Below are 17,551 nucleotides of genomic sequence, written 5' to 3' on the forward strand. Positions count from 1 at the left end.
CCTCTTTCATAGCTGGAAGTGGCTCTCAAGGTCAGAAAGGTTGGGGACTTCTGGTCTAGATAGTGGAATACAGAATTGCCTGTTTGTTTGGAAATCCCTGCATGTGTTGTGGTTGTCTAACAGCCACGGGGACTCGAATATACTTTTCGAACATGCCGAAGATAGTATTGATAGCCCACGAGCATGCTCGCTCATCACTATTGGTGTCATAGAAAGACAATCTGTGTTTTGTTTGCATTTCTCCATTGTGGGAGTTAACCCCTGCAGATTGTGCTCAGGTTGATCCTGTACCAGTTGTGACTTGTATTTTTCAAGATTATTGTACTTGTTTTATTATGTATACCCCTCCTCACATGTAAAGCGCCATGGAATAAATGGCGCTATAATAATAAATAATAATAATAATAATAATAATAATAATCTGAGCTACCGTGCAATGTACAAGCCATGTATATTATAGGCGTGTGTTCACATACTGGTTATTAGTAATAATAAATGAACACATAATTACATTAATGTATCACTATAGGTGTGCGAGCCGTGTGTGTGTGTGTGTACAAGTCCTGGCGAATACTGTATGGCCTCCTTCAAGTGTCTTGTAAGACTGAAATGTTGAAAAACTGGTTTACTAATTAAAAACTCCCTCCCCCTTTCCAGAAGTCCACAGAAGAGGTTGGATCTTGCAGACAGTACTAGTCACCTCGCCCTGTGAGGACACGGATTGGCTTGTTGGCACCCGGGCGTAGAGAATCTTTGGTTACAAGCCTGTACTTGGGCATCTACACGGTGCATGGCTGTCAGGTCTAGCCCCGGAAAATCTCCATGTCACAAAGCGTCACTTTAGTCTGAACTTCTGTAGCTTATTCGTAATGTCGGGAGAGCAGGACTGGAACAAGAAATCAGTCAAGATTTTGTCACGGAAGGATGGAAATACAAAATGCGCCGACTGTGGAGAACCAGGTGAGAGCAAATGAAGGGAAAGGTGGTCTGGATGCGATAATAAGTGAGGAAATAATATGCAGGGGACAAAATATTCCAGGTGGTCTCAGGGGGCATTTTTACATTGTCCTCACCATGAACCTTGTCCTGCGGCTTTGTAAAGTTAATACCAAATTTAGCTGAAATTCTGAGAACGGCTGGAGAAAAGTATCTGCTATGGACTGTAGACAATGAAGACTCTTAGTAATGTTATTTTTTTCTTTTTGACCTATTGTAATTTGTTGAACAATTATGAAATAATCTAACAATAATGCCACGTGAGTGCCTAGACCCAATTAAAGAGGTACATTTTTACTAATCTGCCAAACTTTTTGAAATGTTCCAAGTCTTTTTACCTGATTAGACTTAATAGTAAGCTGCTGGAATATTGCTCAACTTCCTGCTCGATCACCCCGGTACTGTAAATACTCACATTTCCGTAACACCGCCTTGTCTGAGAGCGCCGGGACAGCTGGTGCCAAAGGACAGGATTGTATCCAGCCATGTTATTCAGATATCAAAGCCTCATTTACCAAACTAGTGTAAAAGAAAGACTGTCCTTGCTGCCCATAGAAAAATATTTAGAATTGAGAGTCCTCAGTGGTGGATACCTTTTAATGGCGAACCCCATGGATAGAGATGAACACCTTGGTCGCCTCTGAAAGACCTTTTAGAACGTGCACTTGCTGCCCATAGCAACCAATCAGAGAGCAGCTTTCATTTTCAAAACAGCTTTGATGAAATGAAAGTTGCTCTGTGATTCGTTAATAATTTTGATAACTCTGCCTCTAAATATACAACATGAAGACATTTTAGGCTGAAAATATCTGATTAAGTGACGGCCTCATTAACACTTGTGTTTACAGTCTCTGTTTCCTTTCTTATGAGTCATCAGCAAATCCCAATTTCACATGTCTGTGACCTATTCAGGGCCGTAACGATGGCGGTAGCAGAGGTTGCGACCGCGCTGGGCGGGAAAGGGGCCTGCCAGTGCCTATTTACCTGGATGTGCGTCCTCAGGCGCATATTTAGTTATAATGTATTGTGGCGCACTGCAATACACGCCAGTCAGACGGTGGCGACTAACGTCGGCGTGCAGTCACGAGTGGCGTATGGCCATGACCTTATGTGCAGCCCGTGTCGGTACGTTGAACTCACCTGCCTTCTACAGGAGAGGAGGGCGCCGCACCACGTGGGAGTAGAGGAATGAAAGGAGAATAGTTTATCTTTTTTAAGTTTTGGAAAACTAAACTGATATTATATAAAGAAGGGGCCCAGGATGGGGTCATTATACCAGAATGTGGTTCATGATTGGGGTCATTATACCAGGATGAGAGTCATTAAACAAGGAAGGGGCCCAGGATGGGGATCATTATACAAGGAAAGGGCCCAGGATGGGAGTCATTATACAAAAAGGAGTCCAGGATGGGGACATTATACCAGGATGAGGGTCATTATACAAGGAAGGAGCTCAAGATGGGGGTCATTATACCAGGATGAGGGTCATTATACGAGGAAGGGGCCCAGGGTGGGGGTCATTATACCAGAATGTGGTTCATGATTGGGTCATTATACCAGGATGAGGGTCATTAAACAAGGAAGGGGCCCAGGATGGAAGTCATTATACAATTAAGGAGCCCAGGATGGGGACATTATACCAGGATGAGGGTCATTATATAAGGAAGGGGACCAGGATGGGGATCATTATACAAGGAAGCGGCCCAGGATGGAGGTCATTCTACTAGAAAGGGGCCAAGGAAAGGTTTATTATATCAGGAAGGGGCTCAGGATGGGGGTTATTATACTAAGAAGGGACTAAGGATGGCAGACATTATTATAGGATGGGGGACATTACACCAGGATGGGGCCCATGATTGGGGACATTATACCAGGATGGGGGCATTGTTACAGGAAGGGACCAGGATGGGGAACTTTATAATAGGAAGGTGCCCATGAGGGGGGCATTATACCAGGAAGGAGGACTATACAGCAAGAAGTGGTCTGGGATGGGGGAAATTATAACAAGGAGATGCATAGGACAGAGTTTATTATAACAGAAAGGGGTCTAAGATGGTGGCTAGGATGGGGGAATTTTTTAAAGAAAGAGGCTGGGACTGAGGGCATTTTTATAGAAAAAGGCCCAGAATTGGGACATTATTACTGGAAGGGCACAGGACATTGGACATTATTACAGAAATAGGCTATGGTGGGTCTTATTATTACAGGAAGGTGCTATGATGGGGACAGTGCAGAGGGAAAGACTGGAAAACAATAGCGCAGTATAGGGTCTCATCAGGTGTCAGATGGAAAATGGGAGAACATGGATGTGCTCACCAGCTGGCCCAGCTGAGCTGGGGTTGTGTTTCCAAAACACTGTACCAACTCAGATATGAACGGCTGCTGCAGATCCATGGAGGGATGTCCTAGAGGTAGATAAGTGGAGATATGGAGCTCTGCTGCTCTAGGAGACACCGATGGATTCCTCTGGGTGCGTGATGAAAGTATTCAGGGGGCAAAAATATTAAACTGCGGTTCTTAATGGTCAACTCGTTTCAAAGTGCATAGACTTCTTCATCAAGACAACCCACATTTGGAACACGTTGAACATTTAACACCACAGTTGAATATTTTTGACTCCTGGATACTTTCATCACACACACAGAGGAATCCATTGGTGTCTTCGGCAGCACAGCAAAGATCCATATGTCCACTTATCTAAGATGGGGACACTATTACACATATGTCTTTATAGGATTTAGAACTCTACAGAGGCCCTTACATCTGACCCACATAGAGATGGGGGCCCAAGTCCAAATTTTGCTGTATCCTCCCTCGCTCAATACGAGTGTATTGAGTAAGGTCAGTTACGGTCTAGTAAGAATGTGGCTGGAAATATGTAAATCGCACACTTTTGTTCAGCTCACTGTCGGAGAATCCTCACAGTGCACAGTTTACGTGATGAGAATTCACAAGTCTGCAGTCAGAGTGACTGCAGACTTGTAGTTTTCATACAGGACAACCCATTAAATTCTGTATGTTTTAAAATATGCCATATGCATGCTTTATAAAGACGCTTTATAAAACACTTTCCCCAGAAGTTGGAGGAGCAACAAACCTACAATGTAAATGCAGATATTACGTGCACAGTGTCGTACTCGGATGCCAAGAGCCCACCAGTAACCAACTCCAGGGCCCTACTTTTCAGCTACATGCAAATGTGACATTATCCTCAATCACAGATTTATATAACAATGAAATGGGTAAATTTTTAAATGAATAAGAACCCGTCATTGTCTGTAAATAGTGATTCCAGTATATTGTGCCAAGTGCTACTCATATAAGAGGGTGGTGGAACACTCCTACACAGGGGCCCACCGGAGGATTCTGCTGTGGGCCAGTCCAAGCCTGTAGCGTACATATGCTTCTGTAATTATTATTATTTGTAATTGTGACCTGGCCCAATATGGCCACTTTTGAGTGCAGCTTTACTTACTATCCTGCATTTTTTTTATTTAAGACCCTCAGTGGGCCTCCTATACCCTGGGCGTCTTTGTGTGTGTGACCTGTTGTGGTATTCACCGAAACCTCTCTGAAATCAGTAAGGTGAAATCTTTGACTATGGCCAAATGGGAAGAAGACCAGATTCAGGTAACGGATCCCTTTCTTACTTTATACCATGTCCAAATTTCTGCCTTCCGTCATTTTTATAGTCCAAGCTATGGAACGTTGATCATTAGAGAAATACTTCTTTCATGATGTTCTCGTATTGTTTTGTGTTATTATTAATTTTGGACAACACCTTTAGGCTATGTGCACATGTTGCAGATTTTGATGCATTTCCGGAGCGTTTTCGGACGCACAAAATTGCATAAAAACCGCAGTGTAGTGCACAAGCAATGTTAGTCAATGAGAAAATGACAATTGGTGTGCACATGCTGCGGAAAAAAAAGCGCGGATTCGCAGCGTTTTTTTTTCCACAGCATGTCAATTCTTTTTGTGGATCTGCAGCGTTCTGCACCCATTGACTTCCACTGATTCAGTCAAATCCCCAGCAAAACCACAGGTTTAAAAAGATCTGCGGTTTTGCTGCGGAGTTGCGTGCGAGAAACGCTGCAGATCAGGAGGAAAAGTGTGTGGGCGGAGACTGTGTGTGCGGAGAAGATGTGCGTGTCTGTGTGCGGGTGTTTGTGTGTGTCTGTGTGTGTGCGCGGGGCTGTGTGTGTGTGTGGGTCTGTATGTGTGTGTGGGTCTGTATGTAGGCAAGCATCATTCGATGGGACTATAGGCTATGTTAACTATGTAGCCGGCTATGCCGGCTACAGTGACAGCTAGCTGGATGATGGGACAGTAGTAGTCCCATCATCCGGCTACTGTATTCAAGTGTAAAAAAAAAAAAAAAACATATATACATATACAGTATATACTCACCATACAGCTAATGCGACGCCCTCAATCACCTGTAAAAAAAATAGTTTATTATTATTAAAGGTATACTCCCTGTTCCGATGTAATCCAGTTAATAATGAGTGTCCCATGACGATCTCCTGTGGAGAGCTGTCACATCGGCAGATGTAACCGCTCTCCAGGGGCTCCTGTGGTACAGTGACAGGAGGTAATCCTCCGCACTGTATCCCTCTACCGACGTGAGTTTAGCAGAGTTCATACTGTCACTTGCGGCACCGCTGCTTGAGAAAATTCTCATGCAGCAGTGCCATAAAGTAAGAGCATGAACTCATTGAACCCTGTGTGTCACTGGAGGCCCTGTAGAGCAGTCACATCTCCTGATGTGACAGCTCTATAGGGGAGATCATCGTGGGACAGTAGTTATTAAATGGAGTACATCGGACCAGGGAGTATTTGTGTTGGTTTATTATTTTTTTCTTTTTTTTTACAGGAGATCGAGGGCGTTGCAGGAATTAGGTGTAACAATAAAGATGGCAAACTGTGTTTAGTGTTTTATTTCATTAAAATACTTTATTCTGGCTGTGTGTTTATTTAACACTTTAACATCTATAGGATTAGTAATGGATAGGTGTCTATTTGACACCTCTCCATTACTAAGCCGGCTTGATGTCACCTTACAATACAAAAGTGACATTAACCCCCTATTACTCCATATGCCACTGCTACAGGGCAGTGGGAAGAGAGAGGTTAAGTGCCAGAAGAAAATTGCAAGAAAACTGTCACTATTCCCATTTGATTTAGGTGTATCCATATAAATGGCCCACCCAAAAAAGTTTACCTCATCACTGAACATAATGTTCTGTGTAAACTGAGGGTCACGTTCCAATTTTTGTTTTGCCCATTCTGCAGATTCAGCGTGCTCATCTGGATCATCCTCGTTGAGATGCTGCAGCAGCTGGATTTTGTAAGGGTGCCATTTGTGAGTAGCAAATATCCGCTGAAGGGATGTTTGACTGATGCCAGATCGGCACGCTGAATTTGCAGAATGGGCAAAACAAAAATTGGAACAGGACCCTCAGTTTACAAAGAACATTATGTTCAGTGATGAGGCAAACTTTTTTTGGGTGGCTGATTTATATGGATACACCTAAATAACATGGGAATGGTGACAGTTTTCTTGCGCAGGGTGTCTTGCATTGAAATCTGCTGCAATGACCCAGGTACTGCGTTCACCAGACATCAACACATTTTCTATCCGCTCCTCACGTGTTAACCTCTGCAACATGTCAATGGCTGTAAACAAAGAGAAACTTGAAAATAACTCATGAAAGAATAAAGTTACGTTAAGAGTAAGCACAACGTTGTTTTTCTTGTGAAATTCTCAATAAGTTTGATGTCACATGACCCTCTTCCCATTGGAAAAAATAAAGTTGGATCCAAAATGAAGAGGTTGGACAAGAAATGACATCACAATTCTTTTTTTTTGTTAGATCTTTATTTAGCCTACAAAAACGCATACAAATCCACCTGAAAAAAATGCATCAAAATCTGCATGAAAAATGCATCAAATCCACGCAGATTTTTACCTGCGTTTTCTGCCAAGAGATGCAGAATCTGCTCAGAAAATTCCACAGGCAAATCTGCAACGTGTGCACATAGCCTTAAGCTTTAAAGCGTTCCTGTCCTTTCATGTAAAACCCGTAGAAATGCATTGCCTTGCTGCCCTGCTACCCTCATCCCACCCAACAAGTTGACCTACTTTTTGTTATGGCGGGTTCTCCTGCACCATCTGCGGCGCAGCACGGCACTTTTCGTGGGGGTAAATTCTAAATGTACATAATAAAAAGGCAATGTTTCAGCTCCATCCGAACTTTATCAAGTCAAGTGTGTTTAAGGATTGCTTTATTAAAGGCTGCATGTGACTGCCATGTTATTTGGATAAGAAATACATGTTAAAACCTGCTGGACTTCTTACGGCTTTTGATACACATACAAGTCTAATATGGCAAGAAACTGTCTTGTGCTCTGTGACTTGTTATTCACTTTCTTTGAGTGGGTTGTTTCTTTTTATCTGCATTTAGCCAGCACTATATGTGTTGGAACATCCATTTTCTAACATGCTCTGGTCTTTGTCAATGTCCAAAGGCTTGCTTGCCCTAAAGTGATAGCCTGTCACACTCTGACAGACAGAAGAATATAGCTTAGAAATAAAGACAGATCCCCAAATCCTGTAATCCAGGGGTGTCAAACTGCATTCCTTGAGGGCTGCAAACAGGTCATGTTTTCAGGATTTCCTTGTACTGCACAGGTGATAATTTAATCACCTACACAAATAATGAGTTGGTGATTAAATTATCACCTGTGCAGTACAAGGAAATCCTGAAAACATGACCTGTTTGCAGCCCTTGAGGAATGCAGTTTGACACCCCTGCTGTAATCTGTCTCACGGTGGCTCAGTGGTTAGCTCTGTATCCTTGCAGTACTGGGGTCCTGGGTTCAGTTCCCACCAAGGACAACATCTGTAAGGAGTTTGTATGTTCTACTGATAGGGAATCTAGATTGTGAGCCCCATTGGGGACAGTGATGATAATGTCTGTAATGTGCTGTGGAATTAATGGCGCTACATAAATGAGTAAAATAAATAAATAGGATGTCTCTGCTGCCGATTGCAAATGTCCAGTTAGACAGAAGGAAGACATCTAATGACAGGCACTGTGGAGTGGCAGAATTTTTAAATAAAATTATATACCTATTACCTGTCTAGCACAGCATTTACTAAGTTACATGAAGCTGTATGTAAGTATCCTACCATGAAAAATATTATTTTATCCTATTCCCGTGGAGCTTGGATGAGAATGTAATAAAGACCATGAATTATAAGATAACTGCATTATTAGAATAAAGGCCAATTACAAAATAAATAATGCAAAAGTATAATAAAAGTGACCAAAATCGTAAGTACATTGCTTGGGTATGTCCCCAATTAATTAAAAACAATACATTTGAGGCTAAAATATTCATGTTATAGGGGAGGAAGTGAAAATGGTTTTAACTGAATTCCCTGAGGGCCTACATTACCCTCTTAAAGGGGTTGTCTGGGGGAAAATAAAACGTTGCCTATGGAATGGTATATGTCAAAAATACCGCACTCAGTCATATTCACCTACTGACACGCGCCTGGATCCAGTGCAGGCTGCTCCATGGAAGCAGAAATGTCACCGTCCCACCAGCCACAGGACTGCTGCAGTCTGTTATTGGTTCAGTGGTCGAGTGATTTCGAGCAACACGTCATCATAAACCATCTGATGGTGCGCTGCTCAAATTCCTGATGGCTGCAGACAATCAGCGGTCCTGCATCTGGCAGAACTGTGACATCACTGCGTCCTGTCCTCTGCACAGACCATGGAGCAGCCTGTGCAGGATCCAGGTGGGAGCTGGTAGGTAACACCGAGTTTGTTATTTTTTTACATATCCTGCCCCTAGACAAAGTTTTATTTTAGCTCAGTCAACTCCTTTAACCTAAAGGTTCTGGGTGAATTCTTGTCGCTGCACTTATAGCGCCAGGCTACACATTTACATTTAAACAATCTATACACGCCCTAATAAAGTAAATGAAGACGCTAAAAGGATTTGTCCACTTAGACAGCCCAATCATCATATTTGCCTCCAGTAAAATAACAATACTCATACTCACCTCTGGGGCCGGAACTGGCTCTCCTGGGACTTGCGTCACATTGTTTTGTCCAGGCTTGGACTGGCCCACAGGAGAACAGGAGAATCCTCTGGTGGGCCTCTTGGCACTATATACTTGAATCACCATATACAGACAAAGGCGGAATCTTATTCATTAACAATCTACCCATCTCATTCATTAACAATCTACCCATCTCATTGTTATATAAATCTGTGATTGAGGATAATGTCAAATTTGCATTTAGCTGAAAAGTGGGTCCCAGAAGCTGGTTACTGATGGACCGCTGGCACCCCAGTCCGATACTGGTTATGTCACACAAGTTCTGCTCCCAGTCAGTGCTTGCTTCTCTTTCCCCACCTTTGGACAAATCAGACATCAAGAGGAAGTCAAATCTGTGGCTGGCTGCTCACTTCTTTTTTATGTCTGATACACAGGATGGCGGGGAGCGGTGCCAGTGCTGATTGGGTACAGGACTTTTGTGACGTAACAATCTCATGTGAAGCCCAGAAGAGCGAGTGCCGACACCGCTAGAACGCCTCCGGCAACAGAGATGAGTATAGGTGTTATTATTTTACTGGGGGCAAACATGCTGATTGAGAAGGGGTTGTCTGAGTAGTGGGCAACCCCTTTAATATAATAAAGGGAACCTTTAATTTCCAGTAATGCTCTTTACCTGCAGATATAGAGGTAATCCAGGGGTACAGTCATGGCCAAAAGTATTGACACCCCTGCAATTCTGTCAGATAATACTCATTTTCTTCCTGAAAATGATTGCAAACACAAATTCTTTGTTATTATTATCTTAATTTAATTTGTCTTAAATGAAAAAACACAAAAAGTATTGTCCTAAAGCCAAATTAGATATGATTCCACACCAAACAAAAAAAAGGGGGTGGACAAAAGTATTGGCACTGTTCGAAAAATCATGTGATGCTTCTCTAATTTGTGTAATTAACAGCACCTGTAACTTACCTGTGGCATCTATCAGGTGTTGGCAATAACTGAATCACACTTGCAGCCAGTTGACATGGATTAAAGTTGACTCAACCTCTGTCCTGTGTCCTTGTGTGTACCACATTGAGCATGGAGAATAGAAAGAAGACCAAAGAACTGTCTGAGGACTTGAGAAACCAAATTGTGAGGAAGCATGAGCAATCTCAAGGCTACAAGTCCATCTCCAAAGCCCTGAATGTTCCTGTGTCTACCGTGCGCATTGTCTTCAAGAAGTTTAAAGCCCATGGCACTGTGGCTAACCTCCCTAGATGTGGACGGAAAAGAAAAATTGACAAGAGATTTCAACGCAAGATTGTGCGGATGTTGGAAAAAGAACCTTGACTAACATCCAAACAAGTTCAAGCTGCCTTGCAGTCCAAGGGTACGACAGTGTCAACCCGTACTATCCGTCGGCGTCTGAATGAAAAGGGACTGTATGGTAGGAGACCCAGGAAGACCCCACTTCTTACCCCGAGACATAAAAAAGCCAGGCTGGAGTTTGCCAAAACTTACCTGAAAAAGCCTAAAACGTTTTGGAAGAATGTTCTCTGGTCAGATGAGACAAAAGTAGAGCTTTTTGGGCAAAGGCATCAACATAGAGTTTACAGGAGAAAAAAAGAGGCATTCAAAGAAAATTGCACGGTCCCTACAGTCAAACATGGTGGAGGTTCCCTGATGTTTTGGGGTTGCTTTGCTGCCTCTGGCACTGGACTGCTTGACCGTATGCATGGCATTATGAAGTCTGAAGACTACCAACAAATCTTGCAGCATAATGTAGGGCCCAGTGTGAGAAAGCAGGGTCTCCCTCAGAGGTCATGGGTCTTCCAGCAGAACAATGACCCAAAACACACTTCAAAAAGCACTAGAAAATGGTTTGAGAGAAAGCACTGGATTCTTCTAAGGTGGCCAGCAATGAGTCCAGACCTGAATCCCATAGAACACCTGTGGAGAGATCTAAAAATGGCAGTTTGGAGAAGGCACCCTTCAAATATCAGGGACCTGGAGCAGTTTGCCAGAGAAGAATGGTCTAAAATTCCAGCAGAGCATTGTAAGAAACGCATTGATGGTTACCGGAAGTGGTTGGTCGTAGTTATTTTGGCTAAAGGTTGTGCAACCAAGTATCAGGCTGAGGGTGCCAATACTTTTGTCTGGCCCATTTTGGGAGTTTTGTGTGAAATGATCAATGTTTTGCTTTTTGCTTCATTCTCTTTTGTGTTTTTTTTCATTCAAGACAAATTAAATGAAGATAATAATACCAAATAATTTGTGTTTGCAATCATTTTCAGGAAAAAAATTAGTATTATCTGACAGATTTGCAGGGGTGTCAATACTTTTGGCCATGACTGTATCTGCACCCTCTTTTTACTTCAATACTCCTCCAGTTCGCAGCGAGGTCCTTCCTACCCACAGTAGTAGTAACTACAATTTTACAATTCCTACACAGCTGCCTTACTGGAACAGAGGCTAAAGGGAGGAAATGAAATTTTATTCTCACTGCAGCCACTCACTATCGTTCATCATGTTGGTGTGCTGAGCTGTCAATTAAAGTTCTGGGGCGTGATTACAGCTGCACTCATGGTATAATTAGTGGTGAACATTCCATGCACCATCCCTATGACTGGAAGCAAACGTCTGTAGGTAAGATATATGTTCATTTTCTCCCTGTAGCCGCTGCTCCAGTAAGCGTGAAGATGCCCCCACAGATGGGTGACATCTCGGCAATCGATGTCTTTGAGAATCTGGCGGTGCAGGATTTAAAACAACTGCAAGAGGGAAACATGTTTAAAAAGTACAATTATACTAAGGCAGAGATGGCTGTGATTCAGCAATTGGAACAGGACAACCACATTGTCATAAAACCCTCGGATAAGGGTGGCAATGTGGTTGTCCTGGATGTAACAGAATACCGTAATATGTGTGAATCCCTTTTAAGTGACCGCAACAGACCGCAACAGCTATGAGGTTCTGACTAGCAATCCAACGGTAGAATATATTGCTGAGTTGAAAGTTATTTTGGATGAAGGTATTGCTGCTGGGGTTATAGATAAGGTGGAATATGACTTTTTGTTGCCCAAAAATACGGTTATGGCCACATTCTATTGCCTGCCAAAAATACATAAAGGGGTGTCCCCTTTAAAAGGGAGACCCATAGTGGCAGGCATAGATAATGTTACCCAAAATGTGGGAATCTATCTTGACCGAGTACTCAAATCGTTTGTGTCGTCCCTACAATCTTTTGTACAGGACACGCCTGATTTGCTCCGTAGATTGGCGGGTTTAACTGTGGACCCTGGGGTGCAATTAGGTAGTGTAGATGTAGAGGCTCTATACAGCTCTATACCCCACGAGAAGGGCCTTGAGGCGATTCAATACTTCTTGCGTACTAGGGGGTGTCAATTTCGTAGCCATAATGAGTTTGTGCTGAAACTAATGCGGTTCTGCCTGACACGCAATTTTTTCCTCTTTGATCAAAAAATCTACCACCAGCTCAGGGGCACTGCGATGGGGTGCCCTTGTGCCCCCACGTACGCAAATTTGTTCCTGGTCTGGTGGGAGGAGACTTGCGTGTTCAGGAGTGAAATGGGGTGTATCGGGTCCATTGAATTGTGGACCCGTTATATTGACGATGTCCTGGTAATTTGGGGTGATTCTGCAACAAATTTTACATCATTTGTGGACACCCTAAATCGAAATGACTTAGGTCTTTATTTTACATCAGTTATGGACTCGTCAACATTACCATTCTTAGATATCCTGATAAAGAAGGGGGAAGATGGCACCGTGACTACGTGTACTTATAAAAAACCTACCGCAACTAATGCACTACTCAAATCGGAGAGTAGCCACCCAACCCATTTGAAACGAGGGATACCCAAAAGTCAGTATCTTAGGATCCGCAGGAACTGCACCACAGAGGAAGATTTCGAGGTACAGGCCAAAGACCTGCGGAAAAAGTTCCTGGAAAGGGGATATCCTCCTGATGTCCTTAAGCGAGCATATAAGGAGGTTAAAAATAAGAACAGGTCTGAATTGTTGAAGCCAACTCGTAGAGCTGACAATGAGGGACAAATGAGACTTATTACCACGTTTGATAATGGTGCACAGGAAGTACGCAAAATCCTAACTAAACACTGGTCCATCTTGCTTATGGATCCAGATATTGGTAATCAATTGATGGAGCGACCATTAATCACCTACAGAAGAGGTCGCTCATTAAAAGATAGGTTTGTAAAGAGTCATTTCAAAAGCCCTATATCCAAAACGTGGTTAACAAGTGACACAAAGGGTTGTTTCAGATGTGGACATTGTGTTGCCTGTTCCCACATTATCACAGGTGACAGATTTACCGGTAATGTCACTGGGAAAGAGTACACGGTAAGAGAATTCATCAACTGTAGTACGAAGGGGATAATTTACAAAGCCTCCTGTGTATGTGGGAAAGAATATGTTGGGAAAACCATCAGAGAGTTCAGACGAAGGATAGGAGAGCACATTGGAGATGTGGTGCATAGGAGAGATACCCTAGTTGCACGACACATTAATAGTTGTCAAGGAGGCAATACAGATTCTATTAAATTTATGGGTATTGAGAAAGTGGCGAGACCCATACGAGGAGGCAATTGGGACAAAATCATCTTGCAGAAAGAAACAAGGTGGATATTCCACTTGAATACTGTAGCTCCGAGGGGGCTTAATGAGCAGCTAAACTATAGCTGTTTCGTTTAAGATACTATAAGTGTGAGTTAGTCTGTCAATATTTTTTTGGTTAATGTACTGTCAATACTGTATTATAAGATCTCTACTACCTAATTATGTCATTTCTGAGGCTATTACCCGTTATTCTGAATTAGTGTACCGGTCTTGACATCATTTATTTTTATTTTGTATGTGGGCAGTATGAGATAATGTTTAAGTAGTGTGGTTTTTATTAATTTGATTGGCAGGCCACTGTATGTATTTCCCTACTGCTTCAGAGTATTATGGTGCAGAAATACGATCCATAAGCACATAATTTAGATGAATAAATGGTGCAGAAATACGGTTCATAAGCACTTAATTTAGATGAATAAATATGACAATTCCACCGCTTAATGCTTTCTCCATTGAATAAGACTAATATGACAATGTAGTATGTTACAAGCTGTCATAAGTAGTGGCCGCTCCAACAGGTCGATATGGAGCGCAGGATGAGACAGATGAGACTTCCGGACTGTGATCCAGATATTAAGCGGCCGTATTTGGTATACTTTGCCGTAAGGACATAAGCAGGTTACTATGGCGATTTTGATACGCGGTGACCTCCGGCTAAATCATCTCCGGCCGCTGAAAAAGACCTGTTTGAAGCGCAGGATGCGTTCCAGAAGCTACTTCCGGGTAGTGAACCGGATATAGAGCGGCCATATTTGGTGTGCTCGCCGCATAGACACAAGCGGTTACCAAGGTGTTGTTGATGAGCGGTGACCTCATATAAGTGTACCGGAAGTGTAGCGGCCATGTTGTAAGACACGTGCAGTGTTAGAGATGGCGTGTATAAGCGGCGGTATTTGATCGGGTGAGTCATCATGATTAGACACCTGATTATTGTGCTGTGTATAGTTTATAAAGGTAATTAAAGAGGGCGTGACGAATTGCCATTGCAAGCCCGAGTATTACCAGGACAGAACCCTAGTTGCCTAAGTAGCTATGTATCCTATTTGAGTATAGAGGTCCCCTGAGGAGTCGTGGCAGAGATGAAACGCGTCAGGATGCACAGGGACAAATAGGGCTATATTATTAAAGGGTCAGATGTGGACTGCCCTTGTAAGGGCGGGAGTTTTGGGATCAGGGCCATACTAGCCTATACAGGGCATATTAGGTCATAACTGGATCCACTCCCTCTATGGAGCCTGGTTGCTTGGAAACAGAAAGGTGATGATCGATGCCTGCACGCTTGATGGGTGAGATCTTTCCTTTATATTTTCTGTGGGTGATAAACAAGATATGCAACCAAGCTGAGTAGTCCACATATAGACCGTGTTTATATCCCTCTAATAAGAGCATCATGTATGATGTCGGGATGGTTCAATTTATGGTCTAGTTATTCATGATTGGGCATCTAATCTGATCAGAATTGGATTTAGTGGATTACGTATAGGGACCTCTAGTCAGAAGAGGTATCCATATCCCTATGTGATGTTGGTCCGGATGGACAATAAAGTTGATAAATGAGATTTTAATATGCACTTTATCACTTTTTTCTTTTTTCTTTGGGTAGTTTTTATAAAAGTATGATTAAAAGTTATATTTTATATCATTTTCTCTTGGCTGGACAGTCGCCGCTGCTCCAGTAAGGCAGTGGTCATGACTCTTATGGTGGAGTCATGAAAACTGACCTTAACTGAGGCAAGTGAGGCCTGCAGTTCTTTGGATAATATTGTCGGGTCTTTTGTGAGGTCTTGGATGAGTCATCACTAGTGTTGAGCGATACCGTCCGATATTTGAAAGTATCGGTATCGGATGGTATTGGCCGATATCCGAAAAATATCGGATATCGCCGATACCGATATCCGATACCAATACAAGTCAATGGGACACAAATATCGGAAGGTATCCTGTAATGGATCCCAGGGTCTGAAGGAGAGGAAACTCTCCTTCAGGCCCTGGGATCTATATTCATGTGTAAAATAAAGAATAAAAATAAAAAATATTGATATACTCACCCTCTGACGCGCCCTGGTCGTCACCGCTGCAACCGCCTTGCTTTCGTTCCGAAGAATAAGCGCGTTAAGGGCCTTCGATGACGTCGCGGCTTGTGATATCGGAACTCGGTATCGGAATTCCAATACCGCAAATATCGGCTGATACCCGATACTTGCGGTATCGGAATGCTCAACACTAGTCATCACTGTGCTCTTGGGGTAATTTTGGTTGGCCGGCTGGCCACTCCTGGGAAGGTTCACCACTATTCCATGTTTTCGCCATTTGTGGATAATGACTCTCCCTGTGGTTTACTGGAGTCCTAAAGCAGTAGAAATGGCTTTATAACCTTTTCTAGACTGATCTCAATTACCGTATATACTCGAGTATAAGCCGAGATTTTCAGCCCAAATTTTTGGGCTGAAAGTGCCCCTCTCGGCTTATACTCGAGTCACGGTAGCGGTGGGGTCGGCAGGTGAGGGGGTGAGGGCGCTGAGGTATACTTACCTAGTCCCAGCGATCCTCGCGCTGTCCCTGCCTTCCTCCCCGTCTTCTGTGCTGCAGCTTCTTCCCCTCTTCAGCGGTCACGTGGGACCGCTCATTACAGAAATGAATAGGCGGCTCCACCTCCCATAGGGGTGGAGCCGCCTATTCATTTCTCTAATCAGCGGTGCCGGTGACCGCTGACAGGAAGAGGCTGCAGCACAGAAGACGGGGAGGAAGGCAGGGACAGCGCGAGGATCGCTGGGACTAGGTGAGTATGTTATATTTACCTGTCCACGTTCCAGCCGCCGGGCGCCACTCCATCTTCCCGGCGCCTCCATCTTCCCGGCGTCTGCGCTCTGACTGTTCAGGCAGAGGGCACGATGACGCATATAGTGTGCGCGGCGCCCTCTGCCTGATCAGTCAGAGCAGAGACGCCGGGAAGATGGAGGCGCCGGCAGGGGTGGATTAAGGGTAGCCAGGGCCCCGGGCTGTTCAGACACAGTGGGCCCCCCCGGTCATGTGACGGGGGTCATGTGACGGGGGTCATGTGACGGGGGTCATGTGACGGGGGTCATGATATACCCGAACCAGATTATTCCAGAAAAAAGGCCGGGCCCTACTCTACTGTAACCTATTAAATATTTGTTAAAATCTGCAATACAATTTAGGTGTATTTTGACCAATAATATCATATACAAGGAACAAATACCACCGCACCATGACCAGACCACAAATTACCACCACAGTGATCGAATAATATCACATACAAGGAACAAATACCACCGCACCATGTCAAGACCACATATTACCACCACTTGGTGACCAAATAGCACATACAAGGGACAAATACCACAACACCATTTCCAGACCACATATTACCACCACATAGTGACTGAATACTACAATACTGATCAGTCATAAAAAAAACAAAAAAACACAATACTATCACCATAAGTGCCAGTATTCACAGGAGATCTGTACTTAGTATGCAGTGTCTGTGTAGCGGTAATACAGAGATCACTGGTGGTATTATACACAGAAGCTCTGTATATAATGTATAGGTAATACAGTGATCAGTGGTAACATTGTACACAGGACCTCTGTATATAGTATACAGTGTATAGTGTCAGTGTATAGGTAACACTGACTCACCAGTGACGTCTCTAGGTGAAGTCCTTCATCTTTCATCCAGCACAGACCGCCATCATTTCTTCCAGCCAGGACTCGATTCTGCAGGAAATAACAGTTATCTCGAGCTCCGCTTGCAGAACATTACTTAATTTTTCACAACTTCTACATTACACCACATGAAGAAAAAAA

The 17,551-nt window shown here is 43.4% G+C and overlaps 1 protein-coding gene across 3 annotated transcripts in view; it reads left to right on the forward strand.

Annotated features, from left to right (window-relative positions):
- The first annotated feature begins 684 nt into the window (after positions 1 to 684).
- Positions 685 to 17,551, forward strand: part of LOC138647741 (arf-GAP with dual PH domain-containing protein 1-like) — a 45,238-nt gene continuing 28,371 nt past the window's right edge. Inside the window, exons 1-2 of one of the 3 annotated variants that reach the window (XM_069736990.1) lie at positions 685 to 960; positions 4,496 to 4,626. In XM_069736990.1, the coding sequence (XP_069593091.1) occupies positions 870 to 960; positions 4,496 to 4,626 (222 nt within the window). In that variant the 5' untranslated portion in view covers positions 685 to 869. The remainder of the gene's footprint in view (positions 961 to 4,495; positions 4,627 to 17,551) is intronic. The other 2 variants (XM_069736991.1, XM_069736992.1) reach the window with 2 other exon arrangements.

The sequence above is a fragment of the Ranitomeya imitator genome, chromosome 8 (assembly GCF_032444005.1).
Source record: "Ranitomeya imitator isolate aRanImi1 chromosome 8, aRanImi1.pri, whole genome shotgun sequence".
In the NCBI taxonomy this organism is placed as follows: Eukaryota; Metazoa; Chordata; class Amphibia; order Anura; family Dendrobatidae; genus Ranitomeya; species Ranitomeya imitator.